The sequence below is a fragment of the Nicotiana tabacum genome, chromosome 6 (genome assembly GCF_000715075.1).
Source record: "Nicotiana tabacum cultivar K326 chromosome 6, ASM71507v2, whole genome shotgun sequence".
Taxonomy (NCBI): Eukaryota; Viridiplantae; Streptophyta; class Magnoliopsida; order Solanales; family Solanaceae; genus Nicotiana; species Nicotiana tabacum.
In genome coordinates, this window is record NC_134085.1 from 167,058,962 (window position 1) to 167,079,969 (window position 21,008).

The 21,008-nt window shown below is 37.7% G+C and overlaps 2 protein-coding genes across 6 annotated transcripts; both read right to left on the reverse strand.

Moving 5' to 3' along the window:
- Window positions 1-1,514: 1,514 nt before the first annotated feature.
- On the reverse strand, window positions 1,515-9,504 carry LOC107791368 (zinc finger CCCH domain-containing protein 67). Of its 4 annotated transcripts, none has more exons than XM_016613417.2 (6): window positions 8,796-9,504; window positions 8,245-8,310; window positions 3,479-3,598; window positions 3,120-3,395; window positions 2,296-2,568; window positions 1,515-2,066 (listed from the first exon to the last, which is right to left on the reverse strand). In XM_016613417.2, exons 1-6 carry the CDS (start codon window positions 9,411-9,413, stop codon window positions 1,884-1,886), a joined length of 1,536 nt encoding a protein of 511 aa, XP_016468903.2. In that variant the 5' UTR covers window positions 9,414-9,504; the 3' UTR covers window positions 1,515-1,883. The 4 variants fall into 4 exon arrangements, with proteins under 4 accessions (XP_016468903.2, XP_016468902.2, XP_016468901.2 ...); XM_016613416.2 differs by having other exon boundaries at window positions 8,245-8,313; XM_016613415.2 differs by having other exon boundaries at window positions 8,245-8,334; window positions 8,796-9,503.
- Window positions 9,505-11,775: 2,271 nt separating this feature from the next.
- Window positions 11,776-20,632, reverse strand: LOC107791367 (lysine-specific demethylase JMJ705). Of its 2 annotated transcripts, none has more exons than XM_016613413.2 (7): window positions 19,529-20,632; window positions 17,403-17,481; window positions 16,856-16,923; window positions 16,579-16,729; window positions 14,651-15,330; window positions 13,901-14,530; window positions 11,776-13,327 (listed from the first exon to the last, which is right to left on the reverse strand). In XM_016613413.2, exons 1-7 carry the CDS (start codon window positions 20,346-20,348, stop codon window positions 12,033-12,035), a joined length of 3,723 nt encoding a protein of 1,240 aa, XP_016468899.1. In that variant the 5' UTR covers window positions 20,349-20,632; the 3' UTR covers window positions 11,776-12,032. The 2 variants fall into 2 exon arrangements, with proteins under 2 accessions (XP_016468899.1, XP_016468900.1); XM_016613414.2 differs by having other exon boundaries at window positions 16,579-16,678; window positions 19,529-20,603.
- Window positions 20,633-21,008: the final 376 nt, after the last annotated feature.

The following is a 21,008-nucleotide window of genomic DNA, read 5'->3' on the forward strand; positions in this document are numbered from 1 at the left end:
TGATCTTATCTAGCTTGGTGTGCCCGCACATCCATTTCAATATCCTCATATTTGCTACCTTCATCTTCTAGACATGAGCGATCTTGACTGGCCAACACTTTGTCCCATACAACATCGTTGGTCTGACCATCACTTTGTAGAATATCGTTGGTCTAAAAATAACATGTACCACGACACTTCCCCTTGGATGCGCACGTCAGTACATCCATCGCCAAAGCAAACAAAAAAGGGTTGAGTGTTGACCTTGATGCAACCCATCATAATCGGAAAATGGTCCGAGTCCCCATCCACCGTCCTCACTCGAGTCTTTGTTCCATCATATATGTCCTTAATCAACCTAACGTAATCAACATGTACACCTCTAACCTCCAAACATCTCCAAAAAACCTCTCTCAGAACTTTATCGTACGCCTTTTCTAAGTCGATGAACACCATATGTAAGTCCTTTTTCTCTTCCTATACCTGCTCCATCAATCTTGTTACTGTAGTCGAATGCCCAGCATAAATCCAAACTAGTTCTTGGAAATAAACACACTCTTCCTCACCCTTAGCTCTACCACTCTCTCCCAGACTTTCATAATGTGGCTAAGCAGCTTGATACCCTGATAATTATTGCAATTTTGGATATCACCCTTGTTTTTGTATACAAAATAGATAAGTACTTTCAAATATTCTCTACGCTGGTACATATTACATACGTCCCCTTTACTTTCAACCAATTTGAAATAAGCTTCAATTATATTTTAGCCCAGAATATCCTACTCTCAAAGGTTGTTTCCAATAGACATGAGCTTCAATTATATTTTACCCGTACCTTATAAAAATAGAGAGGTTGTTTTCAATAGACCCTCGACTCAGAAAAACATAAGCACCACATTAATTGAAAAGATAGACAATGAGGGACAACGCCAAAAAGCCATGTAAAAGTGGCATAAAAACAACATGATAATAAGATGATCAAAATAAAAGAAAACGATGGATATTCATAAAAACGCACTACCAACAAAATGCGAGAGTGTGCACTAATCCTATTGGTATTAACAATCTACCACCTACCCTACTACTCTAATCCTCGACCTCCACACCTTCCTATCAAGGGTGATATCCTTGGTCGGCTGAAGCTGCGTCATGTCTTGCCTAATCGCCCTCTCCCCACCTCTTCTTCGGCCTACCTCTACCTCTTCGTACGCCCTCCAATGTCAACCTCACACCTCCTCATCGGCGCATTTGTGCTCCTCCTCCTCACATGTCCAAACCACCACCTAACCCTTGCTTTCTGCATCTTGTCCCCAATTGGGTCCCACACCCACCTTGTTGCGAATAACATCATTTCTGATCCTATCTAACGTAGTGTGCCCTCACATCTATTTTTAGAGGTAAATGAGAATAGAAAAGGAAACCTATGGCCACGTCAAAAATTTAAGCATTGCCCCGTCTTAGCCTCCCTGGGAGCCACGAACACGGAAAAGATTTCTGAAAATAATTTTAACCAACCGAAAAAATCAACACGAAAATCAAAAGTAAAAGATTTAAAGCTCTATTCAAAGGGGAAAACATGCTAAATAACCCGATCATCCCCTTTGTTGAAATCATCCCCTTTGCTGAAATCGCAAACATCCTAGTAATAGGCAGCATCAGTATCCAAATATCTTCATTTAATCTAAAACAAAACGCCCTATAAATAATTTACAGTATCCTATTTTGCTTGCGCTTTAAACAACATGAAACATGAGAGATTATCATGCTGTCCTTTAAGCAGATCAGAGAACTTATACTCATGTTGATGGAGTTTCAAGTCTCAGAAGATCAACCATTGGCATATGGTGTGAATTCTAAACTCTAGATGAAACTGGATCCCAAAATTACTTATACAGACTGCTGTATCAGCGATCCACTTCCAGTTCCCGTCCTTGCCATCCTAGAGACATCTGTGATTGCTGAGGCTGATCAAAGCCATACTCGGTAGATGAACCAGATCCAACATAATTTTCTGGATGATCAAACTTACAAGCAGGGCCAAACTTGCATATCCCATAACGGCTGTAGAATGAGCAGACAGTTTGATCCTATAATTTGAAAATAAAAATAAAAAAAATAAAAAAACATATGAGAAACCAAAGTATAAGCAGAGCATGCAATGAGTAATGCACAATATACAAATAAGAGAGAGCATACAGCTCAACTAGGAGGTAATGAATCACTTATAGAGCAATTTATTGACCTAAATGTCAAAAGCTAAAAATTCTAGGAAGAAACATTAAATAAATTTAAGATCCAGACAGAAGAAAAACGTACAGGTCTTAGCGGCAGGCCCTTCTCATTAAGAGTACTTGAGTTTGCTTTTGATACTCGAGACTTTGGATGGTGAAATTTGCAGTTAAATTTGTATTTACAGTCTCCAGTTTTAATGAAGTAACTGCAATCAGGTTGACCGGGACGTTCAGGATATTCTTCAACCAGCAGTGGCTGTAGAGGCCGTGGATAGTAATTGGTCTTGGTTGCTGGATTGTTCATACCAAATGCTGGAGGAGTAGGTAGTCTCTTCTCTGCTGTTGGATAGACCGGGGCCTCAATCAGCAAAAACATAGAAACAAGTAAGCGCAGGCAGTAAAGGTGTCTTGCTACAAAGTCAGCAGTCAAAGCCATAGAGCTTAATAAATAATATGGAAGACCCCAAAAGTTCAGAATGTACTGTATACTTATCTATTTTATTTAGCGTTTATCATACTGTCCAATAACCAGCAACTTCCTTCCCAAGGATGAGTGCCACGCCATATAAACTTGAACAAGTATAGTTCTCACATGATAAGGCTAAAATATACAGGTAAATTTCCACCACTATCTACATAAGTAGACATTAAAACCATATTATTACTAGCATGGATTGAAGTACCTGCTTCAGATAACTCCAAAAGAAGGTCAAAAGGATTAAGATGCACTAGCGACCTGATAACTCCAATTTTCAGAACACACCATTTTTTGACAAGGTAATAAAATTTTATCAAAGGCCAACAAGCACGTGCATACCAATAGTATACAAAAAAGCAGAAAACCTTACAAAACAGAGCACGCATCATATAACATACAACAGATAAATATTAAACTTCGTTATGGACTACCTGATACCCATTCCATTCGGTATTTGGAGAAGGAATGCCTTGGGTTGGCGGGTACATCATTGGTACGTAAGGAGCTGTGTCATTCAATGCTCTTGGCGAAGACCAAGAAGATGCAGCTGGATGGGAGGAAGCTTGTACGGGAACAGCTCCACCGTTGTTATATCCAGAAGAACGATCAGCTCCAGCCACAGTGGTAGGATCAGGATGATGAAACCTACAGTTGGACCCATACTTGCAAGAGCCAGTACGCATATAGTAAGGGCACTCCTTCTCCCCCTGAAATGAAGATCAGCACATATGATCCCTCGAGAAAAATTCTCAGATTCCCAAACTTCTAAAACAGTGGAAAGAAGTAATACCGGTCGAATAGGCAGGCCAAGAAAGTTGAACTCCGCAATAGGTGAGATGGAACCTTTTTCCCTACTATGATTGAATTTACAAGCTTTTCCATACTTGCAACCCCCTGATGTCAGGTAGTACTGCACAGAACAAAAAATGGAATGCAAGACATAGGTAATTAAAAGATCAAAGTTATTCGGGTATTGTAAAAAAAGGGCAAGGCAGCCCGCTGCACAAAGCTCCCGCTATGCGCGGGGTCGAGGAAGGGCCGGACCACAAGGGTCTATCGTACGCAGCCTTACCTTGCATTTCTGCAAGAGGCTTATTCGGGTATTGTACACAAACATTAATTACTTATCACACAACTAAAAATCGACAAAAAGAAATGAAGAAAATTCTTTAAAGCAACATTACCAACGCTTAAAAGTCATCACAAAAACAGTATATCATTCAGAAAATAACAAAGAAAAGGAATAATTATACCAACAACTAAATACTTTAACAGGCAGTGTTCTCATCATTGTTTCTGATAAAGCTGTTCTCATCATTGTTCTTGATAAAGCTCTTCTCGTTATTGTTAACCAATGAATCATCAATTAAAAGTCAATTTCAATCACATCATGCGGCAAAGGCTTCATATGTAGACATATCAAGATAGTCAAGGTTTTACTGATAGCTTCTACATGACATATGGTCACATTTCCTTGTACAAAAAAAGATATACAGTCATGTTTCACTCCCATCTCAAGATATAGCCAAGACGAAATTTAAGAATAGTGCATAGAACGAAATATTAAGTTCCTGCACTTAAAAAATGCAGCAAAGAGAAGAATTGAGCAGTATTTTTTGATTTTACGTGTATCAAATTATTGCTCAGCAAAAGTACTACAATCTGAATGTTGGAATTTAAATAGTTCCTCATAAAAGAAGCATTCTCTCCACCATATAGTACCTTTGATTGGATATTCCAAAATATTACCTACTTAAGCAATCACTACTCTGGCAAACTTAAACTTCATAATCGATTTTTTTCCTGTATTGAGCAAAAGCAGAAGAAACTTCATAATCGGCTCACTGCCCTGGCCAAATCTACTAGCAGTGAGAAATAGGTGAGGTTCTAAATACAAAGAATATCAACAAATTCCCCTAACAAAAGAAAAGGGAATAACAAACCTCTCCAACTAAGGACAAAGGCAGGAATCTTCCTTTTAGCGTTCCAACTTAAAGACGCAGTTACAGATGGCAAAAAGTAGAAATCAACATGTTGCTTTTTAAATTTATGCTAAAGTAGATTTTGTTACTAGTTATTGTTATCATGTAATCCACTAACTCACTAGCAATTCTGACATCCCCCGATTCTCGACGAGTTGTTGGCCAAGAAAGTCATTGAGCTTCCAAAGTCAACGCGACCTAATGAAGCCAACAACAATAACAACAAACCCAGTAATTTCCCACAAGTGGAGTTTGGGGAAGATAAGATGTACGCAGCCTTACCCCTACTGTGGAAGGGCAGAGAGTCCGTTTCCGATAGACCCTCGGTTGGAGAACGGATGAAAAAAGTAATGACAACAAGCAAGAATAACAACAAGATAAAAATAAGACCGAAGCCAAGAAAGCAATAAAACTCTAGGTAGTAAATAGCAATCTATAAAAAGATATCACACTAACACTAATGCTAGCGAACTGAGTAAGACACAGAGAAGCGCTCAACTACCTACTAGCCTTCTACCCTAATTTTCGACCTCCACACCCTCCTATCTAGGGTCATGTCCTCAGTCAGCTCTAGCCACGCCATGTCCCGCTTAATCACCTCTCTCCAAGACTTCTTAGGCCTACCTCTATCCCTCTTGATACCCACTAAGGTTAACCTCTCGCACCTTCTAACTGGGGCTTCTATGCTTCTCCTCTTATTATGCCCGAATCATCTCAACCTCGCCTCCCACAACTTATCCTCCACAGGGTCACTCCCATCTTATCCTGAATAACTTCATTCAGAATCTTATCTAATCCGGTATGCCCAAACATCCACCTTAACATCCTCATCTCAGCTAATTCATCTTCTGGACATGAGAGTTCTTGACAGGCCAACACTCTGCTCCATACAGCATAGTCGGTCTAACTACTACCTAGTAGAACTTACCTTTAAGTCTCAGCGGCACATTCTTATCACACAAGACACCGAAAGCGAGCCTCCACTTCAACCATCCTACTCCGATACGGTGCGTGACATCCCCCATCAATCTCCTCATTACCTTGTATCATATATCCAAGGTACTTGAAACTTTCTCTCGATGACCTGTGTATCAAGCCCACACCCATGTCTGCTTCCTGGGTAACTTCGTTTAACTTGTACTCCATATACTCTGTCTTGGTCATGCTCAGCTTGAAACCTTTAAGACTCAAGAATCTACCTCCAAACCTCCAGTCTGTGGTCAACACCTCCTCCCCTTGAAGCCAGCAAAGTCAATTATCCCAAGTACTAATAACCACATCGTCAGTCACTCTATAGCATGACATTACTAAGTAGAAGATCATGACATGACTAAGTTATGAAAAGATCATATTGATGCTAATGACACAGCGGAAGCGGGAAGAGAACCACACTAGTGCTAAAATCAATCACAAGGGACAAAGCAAAGTCGTATCCAATATCTAATCCTCCTTCAGCAAAAGCATTTTCAGATGACATATGTTGACCTCTAGTAATTCCTCAAATTTAAAGGGAGTGCCTTCTTTGAAAAAGCTTATAGTCTTCCATTGGACTTTCTTTCTGGATATTTACCAGAATAGAGGACTACACACATTTTAATAGTCTTCCATCGGACTCATATGTCTCGAACCCTTGACATTCAGTCTTCTTCAATTCATCACACTAACGAATTAACTAAGACTCCTCTCGAGCTTGTAGAGAGGATATAATTTAGTTTAGCTCATTGACAATGTTCTCATTCATTCTGTTATAAAATACATAAAAGAATGTTGTTGTGAAGCCATCCGGACATGAGGCTTTGTCTCCCACACAACTTATGACTGCCTGACAGTCTCCCATATCCTTCGACCAAAACTTCCTCCCCAACCACATCTCGCTTCCTACGTCACTAAAATCAATTCCCTGTAATCTTTCCCTCCAAAACCGCATCATCCTTATACAAATGTAAAGAATCCCTTAATAGCCCCTCCTACCTCCCCTTGAACTCTTATCCTTCCCCCGCCCCCCAAAAACCCCTCTCCCCCATTGTATTCACAAATTTACCATCCAGTCAACAATAGCAAATTGGTGAAAGAATTCTGTTATTATCTTCTTTTTCAACTGTAACAACCTTGATTCTTGTCTGCAACTGATCACTTGAGTAATCATCATATTAACAAGTTCTCCTTGCCCCTCTACTTCACTCCTTACAAACCCTTCCTTTTCTTTTCAACTCTCCAATTCCGTTCATCAACCCCCTCAACTTCACTTTTGACTCTATCAAACACCTCCCTAGACCAAATTATTAAATAGTTCTCAAGTAGCTTAAAGGAGGAAGGAATCTACTGGACATGGCATCCTGTTCTCCAATTCCAGCTAGCTCCCTGAAGTTGTTTGCAACTCCATGTTTTAATCTCATTACTCTGCTAAAACCTATCAAGTATCAATATAGAATACCACAAGTGGAACTTGGATAACACATGGGAACATCTTCCAAACAATTGAATATCAGAAATGTGTCAACTTTCAATGTTAATCTTCACTCACCAAATATTCACTGAGTGAACATTGGTCCCAGAGTCCTTTTTTTTCCAATTAATTGAATTAAGGACAAATTGGCAAGTATTCAACCTTTATGATTGCCACACTTCTTTACCACACTTTCTTTATATTCTGCCTCAAAAAGATTGCACGCTTCTGTATTTGGAAAACTCTTTAGTCTTATCATCTCCATTTTACCCTAATGTTCACCTTTTATGAGAGAAATTAGAAAAAACATGTAGAACTCTCACCACCTCTCATTTTATTGTTGATAGTAAGGACAATTTTGGTACTTGCATATATTTTGCTTGTGTCAGAAACCTTTATTTGTTTCTTAAACTCCATGTGCAATGGAACACAGCCACATAAAACAGGACATAGGGAGTAAAAACCATTTCATACACATCAATAATTTGTAAAACACCTAATCAGGACTTTCATTTTCTAATTGCTGCCATTACTTACATCTTGCACTATATTATCTCCCTCTTTTTGTTAAGTTAAATTATCCCCCTCTTATGTGTTGCTACATTATTTTGCCACACAAAAAAGTTCTTGAATACTTTAACCAAGCTGCAAAACAATGGAAAGGAAACCATAAAGAAGGAGAAGCTATGAGTCAATTCTAATAAACAAACAGAGAGAACTTCACTACAGTCATTCTCCATTTGATGCCATAATGCTAATTAATTAAATATTTCGTGTTGTAATATACATTGTTATCTAAAGCAATTGCATTGCACTTATACAATTTAACTAGATTTGACATCATTAAAGTGAGGCTTTGATTTTATATATGTTAACCCTAATCATGGGGTATGCACCATAGCTGATCTAAGCCAAAATATTTTACTAAATCAACTATGGACAGGTCATATCAGTCATGCTGCCAAATATCAAAAGTAATGGCAGGACCATGCCGACTACCCAGGTCTAGTGTTTAAATTTATGTTATGTGCCATCGATCAAATCAAACTATTCATAAAAGAGCAAGCACAGAATAACCAAAGATTTGTATTTTCTGGCCGGATTGCTAGCAAAGATAAATTCCACAACCTTGCATTCAATCTGCCCTGGCCTTTCCTGGCTTTCTTCCCTTTGCTTTCCCTTCTCCTTTGTCCCCTGCTGAAGAATTGGCAAAAGAGTCTAACATAGTAACATCAGCAAAACTTTACTTTAGAACCAACTATAAAAACAACAAATGCAATAAAGACCACACCAGGATTCAAGCAACCTCCCTAAAACCAATGAATTACCATCCTAATCATTCATTAGCAAAAATGTCAACAAAAAAGTATTACTTTGATCTGCAAGTGTCAGTAATATAGTAAAACCTAGCAATCAGTTAACTCCTACCTCCAATCCCCCACTACTTCATCACAGCAAAAGAAATTCTAATATTCTCTGTAACTTAAACACATAAAACAACAAAGATATATTATACCATTATGCACTGGCACTAAGATTCATACATACCATATCCCTTACAGTTGCAAACAAACAATAAATTCACCCGATCAACCAAAAAACGAATGAGCGTAGAAAATTACTTGTAAATAATTTTTTAAAAAAAGTAGGATCAACTCCGAATCCATCAAAAAAATTACCTGGTATTTTCTTCTGGAAGGGTGATTAAACTTGCAATTGAATCCAAATTTACACACGCCTGTTTTCATAAAATAAGGACAATCCTGAGCATCAGGTCTTAAAGGGTAAATAAATTTTTTCTTAATCCTATTATTTGCATTAAACCCTCCTCCTTCCTTAGAATCCCCTTCATAGCCATTCTCCTTTTCCCCATCATTCTCATTGTCATTCCCATTAACACTTCCGCTCCTATTTTCCTCATCATAATGATAATCACCATATTCGCCAACATCCCCCCATCCATCATCATTCCCTTCAACATTTTCAACCTCGTTTTCATTGATTTTTCCATTTTCTTCAGGATCAAGGTGGTGAAGATCTTCTTTTTCTCTCTCTTTATCTAAGGCCTGGTTCAAGACCAGATCACGAAGATCTTCGCATATGATTTGCATCGCCATCTCATCTTCATCATCATTTTCGTTTGGTTGATTTTGATTAGGGTTTTGGATATTGAGATCGGAAGGTAACAACGACGTTTGGGGAGTTTGGGACTCAAACCCTAACTCCTCTTGAGTGTGTTTTGGGGATTGATTTTGATTTTGATTTTGAATTTGTTGTTGTTCAATTGCTTCTTCCATTGTAGGTTCCTCTACATCTCAATCAGTAAAAACCCTAATTTGAGCAAATTCAGTAAAGTGAAGTGTGCTGAATGGGACAGTGGCTAAATGAGTCAAAATAAATAGCGATTGGGATTTGGGACCACTGCCATTAGTTAGTACGTCACGCATTTATACTCTTTTCGTTTTCTTTTTTGAGTTTTTTTCAATATCTTTTTTCTCCTTTTCTTTCCTCTTCTTTTTCCTTTTTGCGTGGAGTTGGAAGAGAAATGTTAAAAGAAAATAATTTATGTCTGAATCATATAGGTTTTTTGTTATGATGATGGTTTTCGAGTCGGTTGCTGATTATTATACTGAGTAACCATTAACTTCCGATTGTTAGGTATTAATTAACTCTAGTTACCAAGATTTAGGCGACGTATATTCGAATTATATACTTATTGTACCGGATACCTATTAACTTTAATGTATATTTTTCATTGGAATTTATTGGTTAAAATCCACCATTTTTTTTATATAAATGCTACTTACTATACTAGTACTAGTATTAAAAGTTCTTTTTAAGAAAGAAAAAAAAAAGAACATAGGCTTTTCTTATTTTTTGATAACGAAAAGAGTTTGGTTTTATAATTTAAAATTTTATTTTCAGTGTCTTAAAGCTCTTCTAATTTTTGTTCACTTGTAATAATAGCAATTTGTTATTTTACTTCTAATCTTTCTTCCACTTTACTAGAGTTTAAATTTTAAAATAGTGGCTGATATAGAGTTTAAGCTATGAATTCAACAAAACCAAGCAACATTGTTCATACATTATATATATGTTGCACTTATCCATGTTTTTGTTAGGAGGATAAATACAAGACTTTTTTGAGTGAACTTTTTTATATATATATTTTGTAAAATTCAATGAAACGTCTAACACTTATTCTGAACTTATTTGACATGTCAAATTTTCATTTGCTAGCGACCAATTTCTGCTGTCGAAAATTTTACTCAATTGACATCCAGAGTTTTTTATTCAATGTTTGCTTATTCCATATTTACTGTAGCTCCAAAAAAAATGTCCTCATTCTACATGCTAAAGGAACTATTTATGTTGCTGGAAAAAAAATGTAATTATTCATGTTCATTGGTATATTAAAGACCACAGTACACCAACCGCTTGGGACCATTTGGATTTTTTTTCGCGTATAAAAAGTCAAAGGTACTTTTTCATGTATAATAAATTAAGAACTTCTTTTAGAATTTCATAATTTTAGACTGTTAATTCAAGATCTTAAATGCTACCAAATGATTGAAAAAAATTCCTCTTTGAGAACGTTCACTCCGCCTATTTATGGAAATTTTAATTTCACCATGTCCATATCGAAAATAACGGGGCAATTATTATACCATTCGTCTAATTACTTAAAATGCCACTTTTAATGCTGACCTTTGTGTTAAAATAATACTAAATAATTTTGCATAGAAATCATCAAGTTTCAAGTTTCCCAAATAAGTGATACCTTCTTCTTCTTCTTTTTAGGAACGGAATACTTATACTAATTCTAACTTGTTTCCAGAATAACAATGGATTTTATTTTCAATAATAATATATATTGTATACAAAATGTTTTACAATGCTATTCATTCCCTAGGCCTAGGTGCCACCATTCGAGGCAAGACGAATAGACATATGAGAAGAGATTTGACAGTAGCACAAAGTGCAAAAAGTTGTTTTGTGGCACTCTTCACATGATATCAAATTTTTGAAAAGAAAAAAGATTCTTCAACTACTTTAAGGAGTTTTAGGTTTGAAAAAAAGTTATATTGCGATTAGTTATGCCATGATAATAACTGTGATTAGTTATGCCAAGATTAGTTATCCTCGTATTATTTCTTATTAATTGTTTGGTATGTTATATTAATCCTGGATATTGTCAATTTTACTCTTTTATCCTAGTATAACTTATCCTGAGATTACTATTCCACCCTTTGGCACGTAGTATAAGTAATCCAAGTAGGGCAGTACTATTTTTAATCCTGGGATAGGTAACCGAACAACAGATAAGGTGATACCAAAATTTTTATTCCAAAATTATTTTTGTTTATCCATCATACAAACAACCCCTAAGAGGTCGAAAACTACTTTTAAAGAGGTAACCGGCAAGAAAAGCATTTTTGCACATATTGCACGGCTTATTCCTTTTTTCCTTTAAGTATTATATATATGTGTATACATATACATACGTGTATAAATATACATACAGACTTACATAAAACATATACATATACATACTGTGTTGTGACCCAAACAGTCCTCTATTTGACCGCAGAGTAAACTCACATACAATAAGAACATAACAAGAGTCCAATGCTGCAGCAACTGAACAAGTGAAAATGGGGGAAAAGAAGAATCCACTTCCGGATTTCAATTTCAAATGTTAAATTACTTGATTTTGGAGATAATTCTTACAAGATTGAAGCAATTGAACTACTTCAAATCAATGAATGGGACCAATGAGGTACCCCTGATTGAGGAGAATTATCTGGTTCCAAGAGAGAATTACAAAAGGAGACTTTGATTCTAGACCTACTCCTATGTCTGTTAATTGAACAACAGTTCCATCAGTCATGTCAAATTACAATTTCCGCTTTTGGTCAACCTCTTCCCTTCTTCGAAATGTGACCTGTCTTCCGCTTATGACGACTGAAATCTGACACAAAACGAAATGTCTGACCACAGCCGGACTCAGTACAAACATAAGGACGTGCACCTGTATGAACTCTTATGTGTTCAGTTCGAGCCCATGCCCACTTAAACGTCATCTTGCAGCCTTTCCAAGGGCATTTCAGAGGACGGTCGTCCATATGAACCCGTCGATGCTGTACCAAATACTTGTGTGAGAAGAACTTCTTTTTGCACCCTTCGACTGGACATACGTTCTTTTTATGCAATGAAAGCTCCTGCTTTGTGCTAAAACTCATACTGCACCCTTCCAAGTCACAATGATATTCTCCTTCCTTATCCTTCATCTTTTTACTAGTATTAGCCTTCATTACTGGATCTTTCTTTGAATTGCTATTAGCGGAAGGAATTTTGACCTTAGAACCTTTCTCTGCTTTCTTGCTTTCATTCTGCTGCTTTATTGGAGCTGGTCTGGACTTAACCAATGACTCTTTGCTCGGTTTTAGCATCCTTTTCCTCAGACGGGTGCTAGGCCCACCATCCGGATCATCATTAATGGGTGAGCCAATTCTCTTCTTCTTATCAACATCCTCCTCTTTAGGTTCAGGAGTCTCATATTTAATCCTCTTACTCCTAAGATTAGTTTTTCGTTGCTGCTGAGGGACATCACTAACTGAAGAATCATCTGCTATTAGTAATTTAGAATTCCTTTTATTTTCTACTCTACTCTTCCTCTTTTTACCAGTTCTGGCAACAGTTTTACCAGTTGGAGTCATTTCACATGGCCTCTCAGACTTCACCTCAGGCTTAACCCGGGTAGAGATGATATTGTTGTTCTGTTGTTGTTCTTCATCAGTATCCCTCCTCTCAGCAAGTAGAGGATGAACCTGACTAGACATCCAAACTTTCCCACACCATTTCCCAGCAACAACTGCTCTCTTCTGCTTCCCTGACCCCCTGCCAGTCCCAGTATACTCTGATTTTTCATCTGGAGAACTACGACCAAATGCATTGTAGATGATGAAGTTACAAGGCATCTGTTTACTGTATAGCGGAGAGCGGCTTAGGTTGGCACTGTAGAAGAGGTTGATGTCTAATTTCACAGTCCAGTCTCCATTGCCATGTATGGCCTCTTCAACTTCCAAAGCTGATTGTATCATTTCCTCATCTTCTTTAGTGGCCTCGCGGAATGAAATCTCTCTCCAGAAATGATCTCTCCCCAGCTCTTCGGCCATTTTTTTAGCTTGAGCTTCTAGCTTGGGATAGTCTGCTAATATTTCAACATGTGTCAAGGATATGCAAAAGAATCATACTAAGTGGCTGAACCAGAAGATCAGAATAATTGGGTGACGCCAACACTATAGCTACATGAGTACATAAAGAACTGTTTAACGTCCAATCTTACCTTTTATGGTGCCAGTGTACAATGATATACCACTTAAAAAACATCAATATAATCACATATTCTCTTATGTTTCTCAAATACCCAAAATAAAGGTTATCTGTAACCTTTTCTTTCCTAGAGAATAGTAGCAGTTTCACTTCATCTTGATGGAAAAAGCTAATGCAAATCAGTAATCTGATATAACAGGTTGCACTCAGGTGCAACCTCCAATGGAGATTAAATTAAAATGAAGAAACTAGATCAAAACTCCGCTTTTCTCCTAGATGAACTATGATAGCCTTGCCTTAGATCAACATGATTATGAAAGGAAAAGTTTGAAAGAGAGAAAGCAATTGAAAGAGGACTTTAAATATAACAGTGAAGAGAAGACATGTAAGAGCTTGTAGCGGCAAGAGTACCCAAGAAAAAAAGAAAAAAAAAGAATTTAGAGCTCACCTGGATGACAAAGAAGAGAAATATGTACTCCACCAACTTGTCGGAGCTGTTCTTCTATTTGTACAGCATGCTGGAGGCAGAATACATGTATTCTGAAAGAGTCTTCATCAGATGTTGAAGTAAATTGCATAGGCCCATTATCAAATGGAGCAACACGATCGCTATTTGCTATTTCCCCTCTATGGGAAAACGGGATACAATTTGCACCAACTTGATGGGATCTTAGTTGATGCCTCGACCTATCTGGCAAGGTATTTGACTCCCCCGGCGGGGGATTTTCACTCTCCAAGTGAATGGAATTATCAAGACTTTGACAGTTTCTACCATCAGATACAGCTCTTCTTTGTCTGTGGTTTGCATAAGGATCAATAACTCGTAGAGAAACCTCATCCTCAAAATCCATATGTCTGCTTTCACAAGCTTCAACAGGAATATTTGCTTCAACCTCATCTTCATCAGAGTCTGAAGAATTAGCATAATTTAAAGCCAACAGGCTGAGGGAAGAAGTTTCTTTGCGTGCTTTGGTACTTGAAAGCACTCCTACTCTTTCATTATTCAATTTCCGAATTCGATCAGACGACTCTATCGAGACATCAATCAAGCCACCTGGAGCCCTTTTAACTAACCATCCTGCAATCAACTTATAAAGTTCAACTATAACTTGCCCCGCAAACCAAATATGCAAGTAAAAAGAAAAAGACAGGATTTATAATATTAGATATTGCACAGATCATTTCATGAAGAAGATACCTGAACTGGAATCTGATTCTGCAGCATCGTCCCTACTGGTAGCAGTTACGCCACCTACATTTCCTGTCCAGTCATTGAAGTTGCGATAATCAGATGACATCAAGTGGTGGGCAGCTGCTTCTGTTGGTTGAATTATGGCCACACACGTATAACATAGGATCCCACAAGTTACACAAGAAAAAAGTCCATGCTCTGACAGCGTATCACATCTGTAAGTCAGTCCTCTTGCAGGGTCCAGGTTCCCCCTTTCGGTCTCTGGAGAGGATTCAGCCTCATCTCTGCCAGATTCTGGCAGTCTGTTACCAGCATGCCAAGACGAGTGCTTTCCCTTCTCCAAAGAGACACTTGCCAATTGTTTCATCCGCTGTTTCCTGCCTAGCATGAGAGCATCAGATGCGGAATCTGTTTTACTCTTCACCTCATGATCTGGACTGGATATGCTGGGGAACCTGGAGTTTACCTTTAACTGGGACCCAGCTACTGAATTGGAGCCAATAGAAATCCCTGAATAGTGTTGAGGGAGAAGTACAACAGGTGATCCTTCTCCAAGAATATGAAGAAGATAATTGTTACAGTTCAAATCCTCAACAAATAGTTCTTTGACCAACATATCTCCTTCACTCTTCTTCTTGTCCTTTAGGCGAGAACTCCTTGGTTCTATTCTAGTGTTCTTTGGTACTCTGCAGTAGAAGATTAAAGAAGCTAAAGAAACCAACAGAGAGACCCTTACCTAACATAGAGGATGCTCCAAATAGATTGTTAAACATATTCAATAGTTTTAAACCCACCATACAAGCATGCAAAGAAGCGGTTCAATCAATGATATATAATCAGCCCGTGTGACTCTCTTCAGTTACAGGGATGCAAAATTTACTATCTATCCACTTCAATCTAAGACGGTATATACAAAGATGAATTATCAGGAAGGATGCAGTCTATTCATGGTTCCCTCCTCCAAGCTATAGGAGATTATACTGAGGAAAGAACTAGCAGCAATCACAAGAAATGTAATCCAGTAAGAGTGGGAGAACACGCTTAAATCTGGTAACCTCAGAAAGAATCTGAATGTAAGAATTAAGATGCAGCAACTACTGCACAAAACCTGAAACTATCACTGGGTTGGCTATTCAAGATCTTAACCAGTGTCATTTGCTAAAGCAGAAAACAAGGATCGGTGAATGATCAAAGCTGTATTTGTCAGCTTTGCTACATGGGTCCAATTTCCTTGCCAATGTTAGGACTTAGGAACAATTAATATATGGTCTCATAGAATAAACATGGCGATACAATGTCACAGTTAAAACTAAGGAAATAAAAGGTCAAAACCATAAAATATTGCAATCAATTCCTAATCTTTCATGATGGTCTAACAAGCTTTAAAGGGTCAAACGTATTTTAACGAATTGTCAAGACACATCCATAGTGAAACTACTTCAATTGAAGTTTTGAGTTCGTACAGGATTCAGGAGGAAACATCCTTCTTCGCAAACAGATCATGGAGAGAGGAAATAGAAGGGATGATAAAGCAGGCTTCAGGTAGCTAGAACTAACGTGCTTAAGCAGACAATCTCCAGCAAAGACTTGGTGCATGAATGAATGGAACTATATTGATAAATGCTTATTTATCAGACACTACACATCCTATGAGTTTACAGGAATAATACTTCCCTGCATCTTGAAGTGTAGATCGTATTGTCTATACTGATACATCTTATACAGCAGATGCAATAAGGAAAATTCAGCTCCACAACTCAAATATGGCGATAGACTAGTTCAAAAGGCTTGATAAATGGGATGTCTTTATACTAGTAATCTGTTTTTCTTTTTGCTTTTTCTATAGGCAGTCTAATACAATTTACCCTAAGGTTTCAATAATCCAGGAATGGTTTTAAAAATAATAAAAAATTACCTATAGCAAGAGAACAAACCTTGAACAGAGTGAAAGTGCTAGATCATAAAGCAACTGGAAATGTGACACCATTGGAGGACAATTAATTGATGCTCTACGGATGGCAGCGTCTTTTGCAACTATCAACCACCCAGGAGTAGCAATGTTAGAAGCCTCCCCGCAATTAAATCCTAAATTTTAAAATTGTAGAAAGCCCAAGAATTGTCATTTTCTGGTCATTCTTCTTCCTTCAACAATTACTGAGCAACAAATAGATCCCAAGACATAATTACATCTAACCAAAAAAACTGTCTTACCGTGACTAAACCCTGAGTGATAGGCTCGTGGAAAGGTAATAACAAAATCTCCGGCATTTTGCACCAACCTGAATTCAAATAGGAAAGTCAGGACTAGAAATGGTGTGTTGCCGCCAGAGATATATTATCATGCATTAACCACAGAAACGATGTGTCTCTAGGTTCATCTGATAACGTTTACTCTGAAAACAATCAGAAGGTTTTAAAGCAATCCTTAATATGTCAATCTAACACAGTTATAGTCCCTCCATGGTTGAAATACTATTGATCATTTTCCCCCAATACCAGGTCAAGTAATGGTTCACTGATAGATGTCTTTTTTATAAGGGTTCACAGATAGATGTTTTCTCCAGCAGAAAAGACAATAATTGCCTCTCTTATTCCGCTTTAGTTCTCTGTCATAATCCACTTTAGCTTAAAAGCTCACAAAAGATATCCTCCAAGTATACAAAACAAGAAGCGATTAAAACTCCAGAGGTCATGCAAACAAGTTTAAAGTGTAGACCCACCAATAACACAAACAGAGAAGCAAACATCAGTATTTCACCTGCAGCATGGAATACCAGCACTAAGCAGTACTTCAGGTGACATGACTGTGGTCTTCTCCCCAAGTGTAGCAAAGGTAACTGAAAGAAAATGCAAAATTATGGAGTTCAAGGTCACTGAGTATACTAGTTAAAAATGTGTTTGTGCTCAAAACAAAGCCTGTAATCAAATTCAAGTGTCAAAGAAAATAATCTCAATCTTCCCTATGCAGCCAATTAAAGTGAGAGCAAGCAATGGTTTCAGATATTAAGACCAAAGTTTCAACACGAATAAAAAAAGAGAAGTGATATGACCAAAGTTTGGCGGCCACTAGCACATATTATCTTGGAAACAACAGAGTATATTCTTTTTTTTTTAATAATTAAGGGTAAAGAAACAGTCATATATACAGCAGAATATCTTCATGGTGTGTTGTGATTCATTGTAAAGCTGATGTGTATAGTCTAAAAATGTCATATCTCTGTAAGCTTGCAGCAACAAGGATGAATTGATGCCAGAAGGGATAAAAAGACAGAAAGTGGTTCTTATTACTTGTTGTCAACTTTAACATAACACACAAAAGCCCAATCTTGCCAAAAGCTCTCAAGAACTTTAGCCACAGTAATTGAGGGCATGGACACCAAATAAAATAAAGTATTTTTTTTCTTTAAGGTATTCTAAAAAGACAAGAAATATGTATTCAAAAAAACAGAGATGGTAGAAAAAATGTGCTTCTGCCTCTGCAGTGTATATAGCTTAGAGCTTAAAAGTGCCTTGTCTGCCTCTCGGTTGTTTCGCTCGAAGGTCAGAGGTAGCATACTCCCTTCTCAAACTTCATGCAATTCATTTCCTACTTTGAAGCTTTTTAGAATTGCATTGCCACTATGTGCAGTAACTAAACTATGAAGTTCTATGACTTAAAAGTCAAATCAAGAATTAGATGGGATGAGGAAAAATATAGAGGAAAGAAGGCAGGTTAACTTATACTAAACAAGGAAGAAGTATCATTAAAGAGACATAATCCTCTAAGCACCTTAACTTCCTGCCCTGAAGTAGTTATCTTTAGTAGGTACTGTTACCTAAATCATGTAACTGTGAGGCTCTTTACAGTCCCTTAAACATTTTCCATAAGACTCAGTTCCATATGAATGCCAACAAAGCCAAAATATCAAGAACACCAAGTCTAAAGAGACACAGCAGAAGATTTGGCGGGATAAATGTCCAGAATATGAAAGAGTCCAACATATTTCCACAGTCTGAAGCAGAGATACATCTAAGACAGCTCTACTTTACATGCAACATCACAATAACAACCACATTATTACACATGTTAATGACAAAATCAGTGAGACCCAACTACATTAATGCAGACAACCAAGAAGCTCCAAGTGGCAGGAATTTCCTCTCAAAATGATTACAGTAATTTCCCTTAGAAAGCATAGCACTGTCTCAAAACTGTACACCATCAGCATTTGTGGGGTGATTCACTAGGAGTTACGTACAGGTTAGTACCAGCTGCCACCAACTCTCTATCCAATTTTCACTCAAGTTAGGCTTCTCATATTTGTATATATTCCTCAATTTTAGAGCCATGAGCCACTTCCGAAATCACAAAGAAAAAGGGCAGCCTAGTGGACAAAACATCCCGCGTTCATGCAGGGTACAGGGAAGGATGCACCTAAAGGGGACTGACTCCCCGGCTCGAACCTATGAGACAACTTTACCATTGCTCCAAGCCTCCCCTTAACTTTCAAAATCACAAGGAGATCAGTATATAACTAGAATTAATCTAACATCAAATTAGGTCCTTCATAAAAAAGAAACAAAGTGATCAAGCCTATTGCAGAATACTACATTTGTTAACGGCAATTATATATATCAACACCTGCGATTATCCAACAACATACAAACACAAATTGTGCAATATCCATGAACATTGTAACACAGAGCTTTAAGTTTTTTGGGACAGAGTTGGGCATATCTGTTTGCTTCATAGAATAATAGGGGCCCCATATTTAGTTCAATGTTGCACAATTCACTGCTTGCAAACAACTAAACAAAATAAGGGTAATGACTTATGCTGGTTTCCCATAATTTAAGCAGGAAACAGGACAAAATCACTTGAGCAATATCAATAGTAAGACTCACCAAGAGGATTAGTTTCTCCAGCATAACCATGAACCCTGATCACCTCCTCAAAAGCCACAGCTGCATCCCTGGGCACACCGTACCACGTCTTCCCGGCACCCATATGCAGGTAATTCAAGCTATGCAAGTCATGATCCTCCACATGCCAAGCAAACCAACTAAACATCATGGCTAAATACACCATAGGTGAAGTTACCCCTGGAATCTCCTCTTTCATGAACTTGAGTAATGACCCTTTTGCCCTTGACACCCCTCTCATATTCCACTCTGTATCAGCCAAGGTAGTAACTGCATTTCCCACCTTCTTAGGGGCAAATGCAGAACCCGGCATGTCATTTGCATACTCAACCGAGAAAGGTTTATCCACAGTAGCTTTCCAATAAAGGGTTTCAATTTCAAGGGGTGAGGTTAAAGCCTTCTTGAAATTCTTCTTCAAGTAATTCTTCTCAAAGGCTTTAGCTTTAGCCTGAAATTCCTGAACAGTATAGTTTTCTCCGCTCTGCCAAACGGGTTTCTTAACGGGTCGGTGTTTCCTTGGACAAAACCCGATCTGCTGCTGCCTAGTGGTGAATGTTGGACCCCCATTTGAACCGGACCGAGCTGAAAGTGACCGGTTTAGGTAAGCAAGAGCGGTCTTTTTGGGAGGTGCAGGTACTGGGGGTACAATTTTGCAAATTCCATACTTTGAAGCTTCCTTTTCGATCTTGAAAATGTAAGCAATGGGATCTTGAAATTCCTCTAGGGTTGGGTGATACTCTGGTGCTACTGGTAGGGTTTTTAGCCATGGAAATACCTCTATGTTACCACTTGCCTCTGCCATTAATCAAATTTTTCTTTTTCTTTTTTTGCTATATTCAAAGCACATATATAAGATCTATAGAAACATTGTGGTAAGAGAGATAAAAGAGAGAGGAGAGAGAAACAGCTGTTGAGATTCTCTATTCTCTCAATGTTTTCTCTTTGGTATTTATAGCAGAAGAGGAAGTAATTTTTATAGTAGCAGTTAGCTGTGTGTTAGTAGTGAGTATTTGTTATTGTTTCTGTCCTCTGTTCTTTGTGCCAAAAAAGAAAAACAGAGGATAGAAAATGGGACAGAGCAAGGGAGAGTAGTAAAATATGTGTGTGAGGGGTTTTATCTCGGTTTGGAGCTCACTCTTTAAAATGACACCCTGTTTTTACTATATTCATTCTTTTGCCATAATTTCTGTAAAAAAAAATTAAAGGATCACTAATTTTATAACTGTATAATTTTTTTGGTCGTTCCGTGTCCGGTGTTTGTATTGGGGCTCCGATTGATCCAAATCTGCATCGTGTAACGTTCATTTATTCCTTAAATAGCTTCTTATTAGAAATTTTTTATTTTCATAATAGAATCGAGTCTTTTAATTAAAGGTGCAGAAAGTCGATCAGATTGTACTCCTTCCGGTCCACAATAAGTGACTAATTTGCTTTGGATACACTCATTAAGGAAATACTAAAT

What these genes read in the sequence shown, in the direction of transcription:
- LOC107791368 (XM_016613415.2), bottom strand. Translation starts at nt 9,413, where the DNA reads ATGGAAGAAGCAATTGAACAACAACAAATTCAAAATCAAAATCAAAAT. An exon ending in CTTCCAGAAGAAAATACCAG is followed by an intron (nt 8,335 to 8,795) that starts GTAATTTTTTTG and finishes TTACTATGTTAG; the next exon opens with ACTCTTTTGCCAATTCTTCA. An exon ending in AGGGCCTGCCGCTAAGACCT is followed by an intron (nt 2,067 to 2,295) that starts GTACGTTTTTCT and finishes TTCAAATTATAG; the next exon opens with GATCAAACTGTCTGCTCATT.
- LOC107791367 (XM_016613413.2), bottom strand. Translation starts at nt 20,348, where the DNA reads ATGGCAGAGGCAAGTGGTAACATAGAGGTATTTCCATGGCTAAAAACC. An exon ending in TGGAGAAACTAATCCTCTTG is followed by an intron (nt 17,482 to 19,528) that starts GTGAGTCTTACT and finishes ATTTTCTTTCAG; the next exon opens with TTACCTTTGCTACACTTGGG. An exon ending in AGAATCAGATTCCAGTTCAG is followed by an intron (nt 14,531 to 14,650) that starts GTATCTTCTTCA and finishes AGTTGATTGCAG; the next exon opens with GATGGTTAGTTAAAAGGGCT.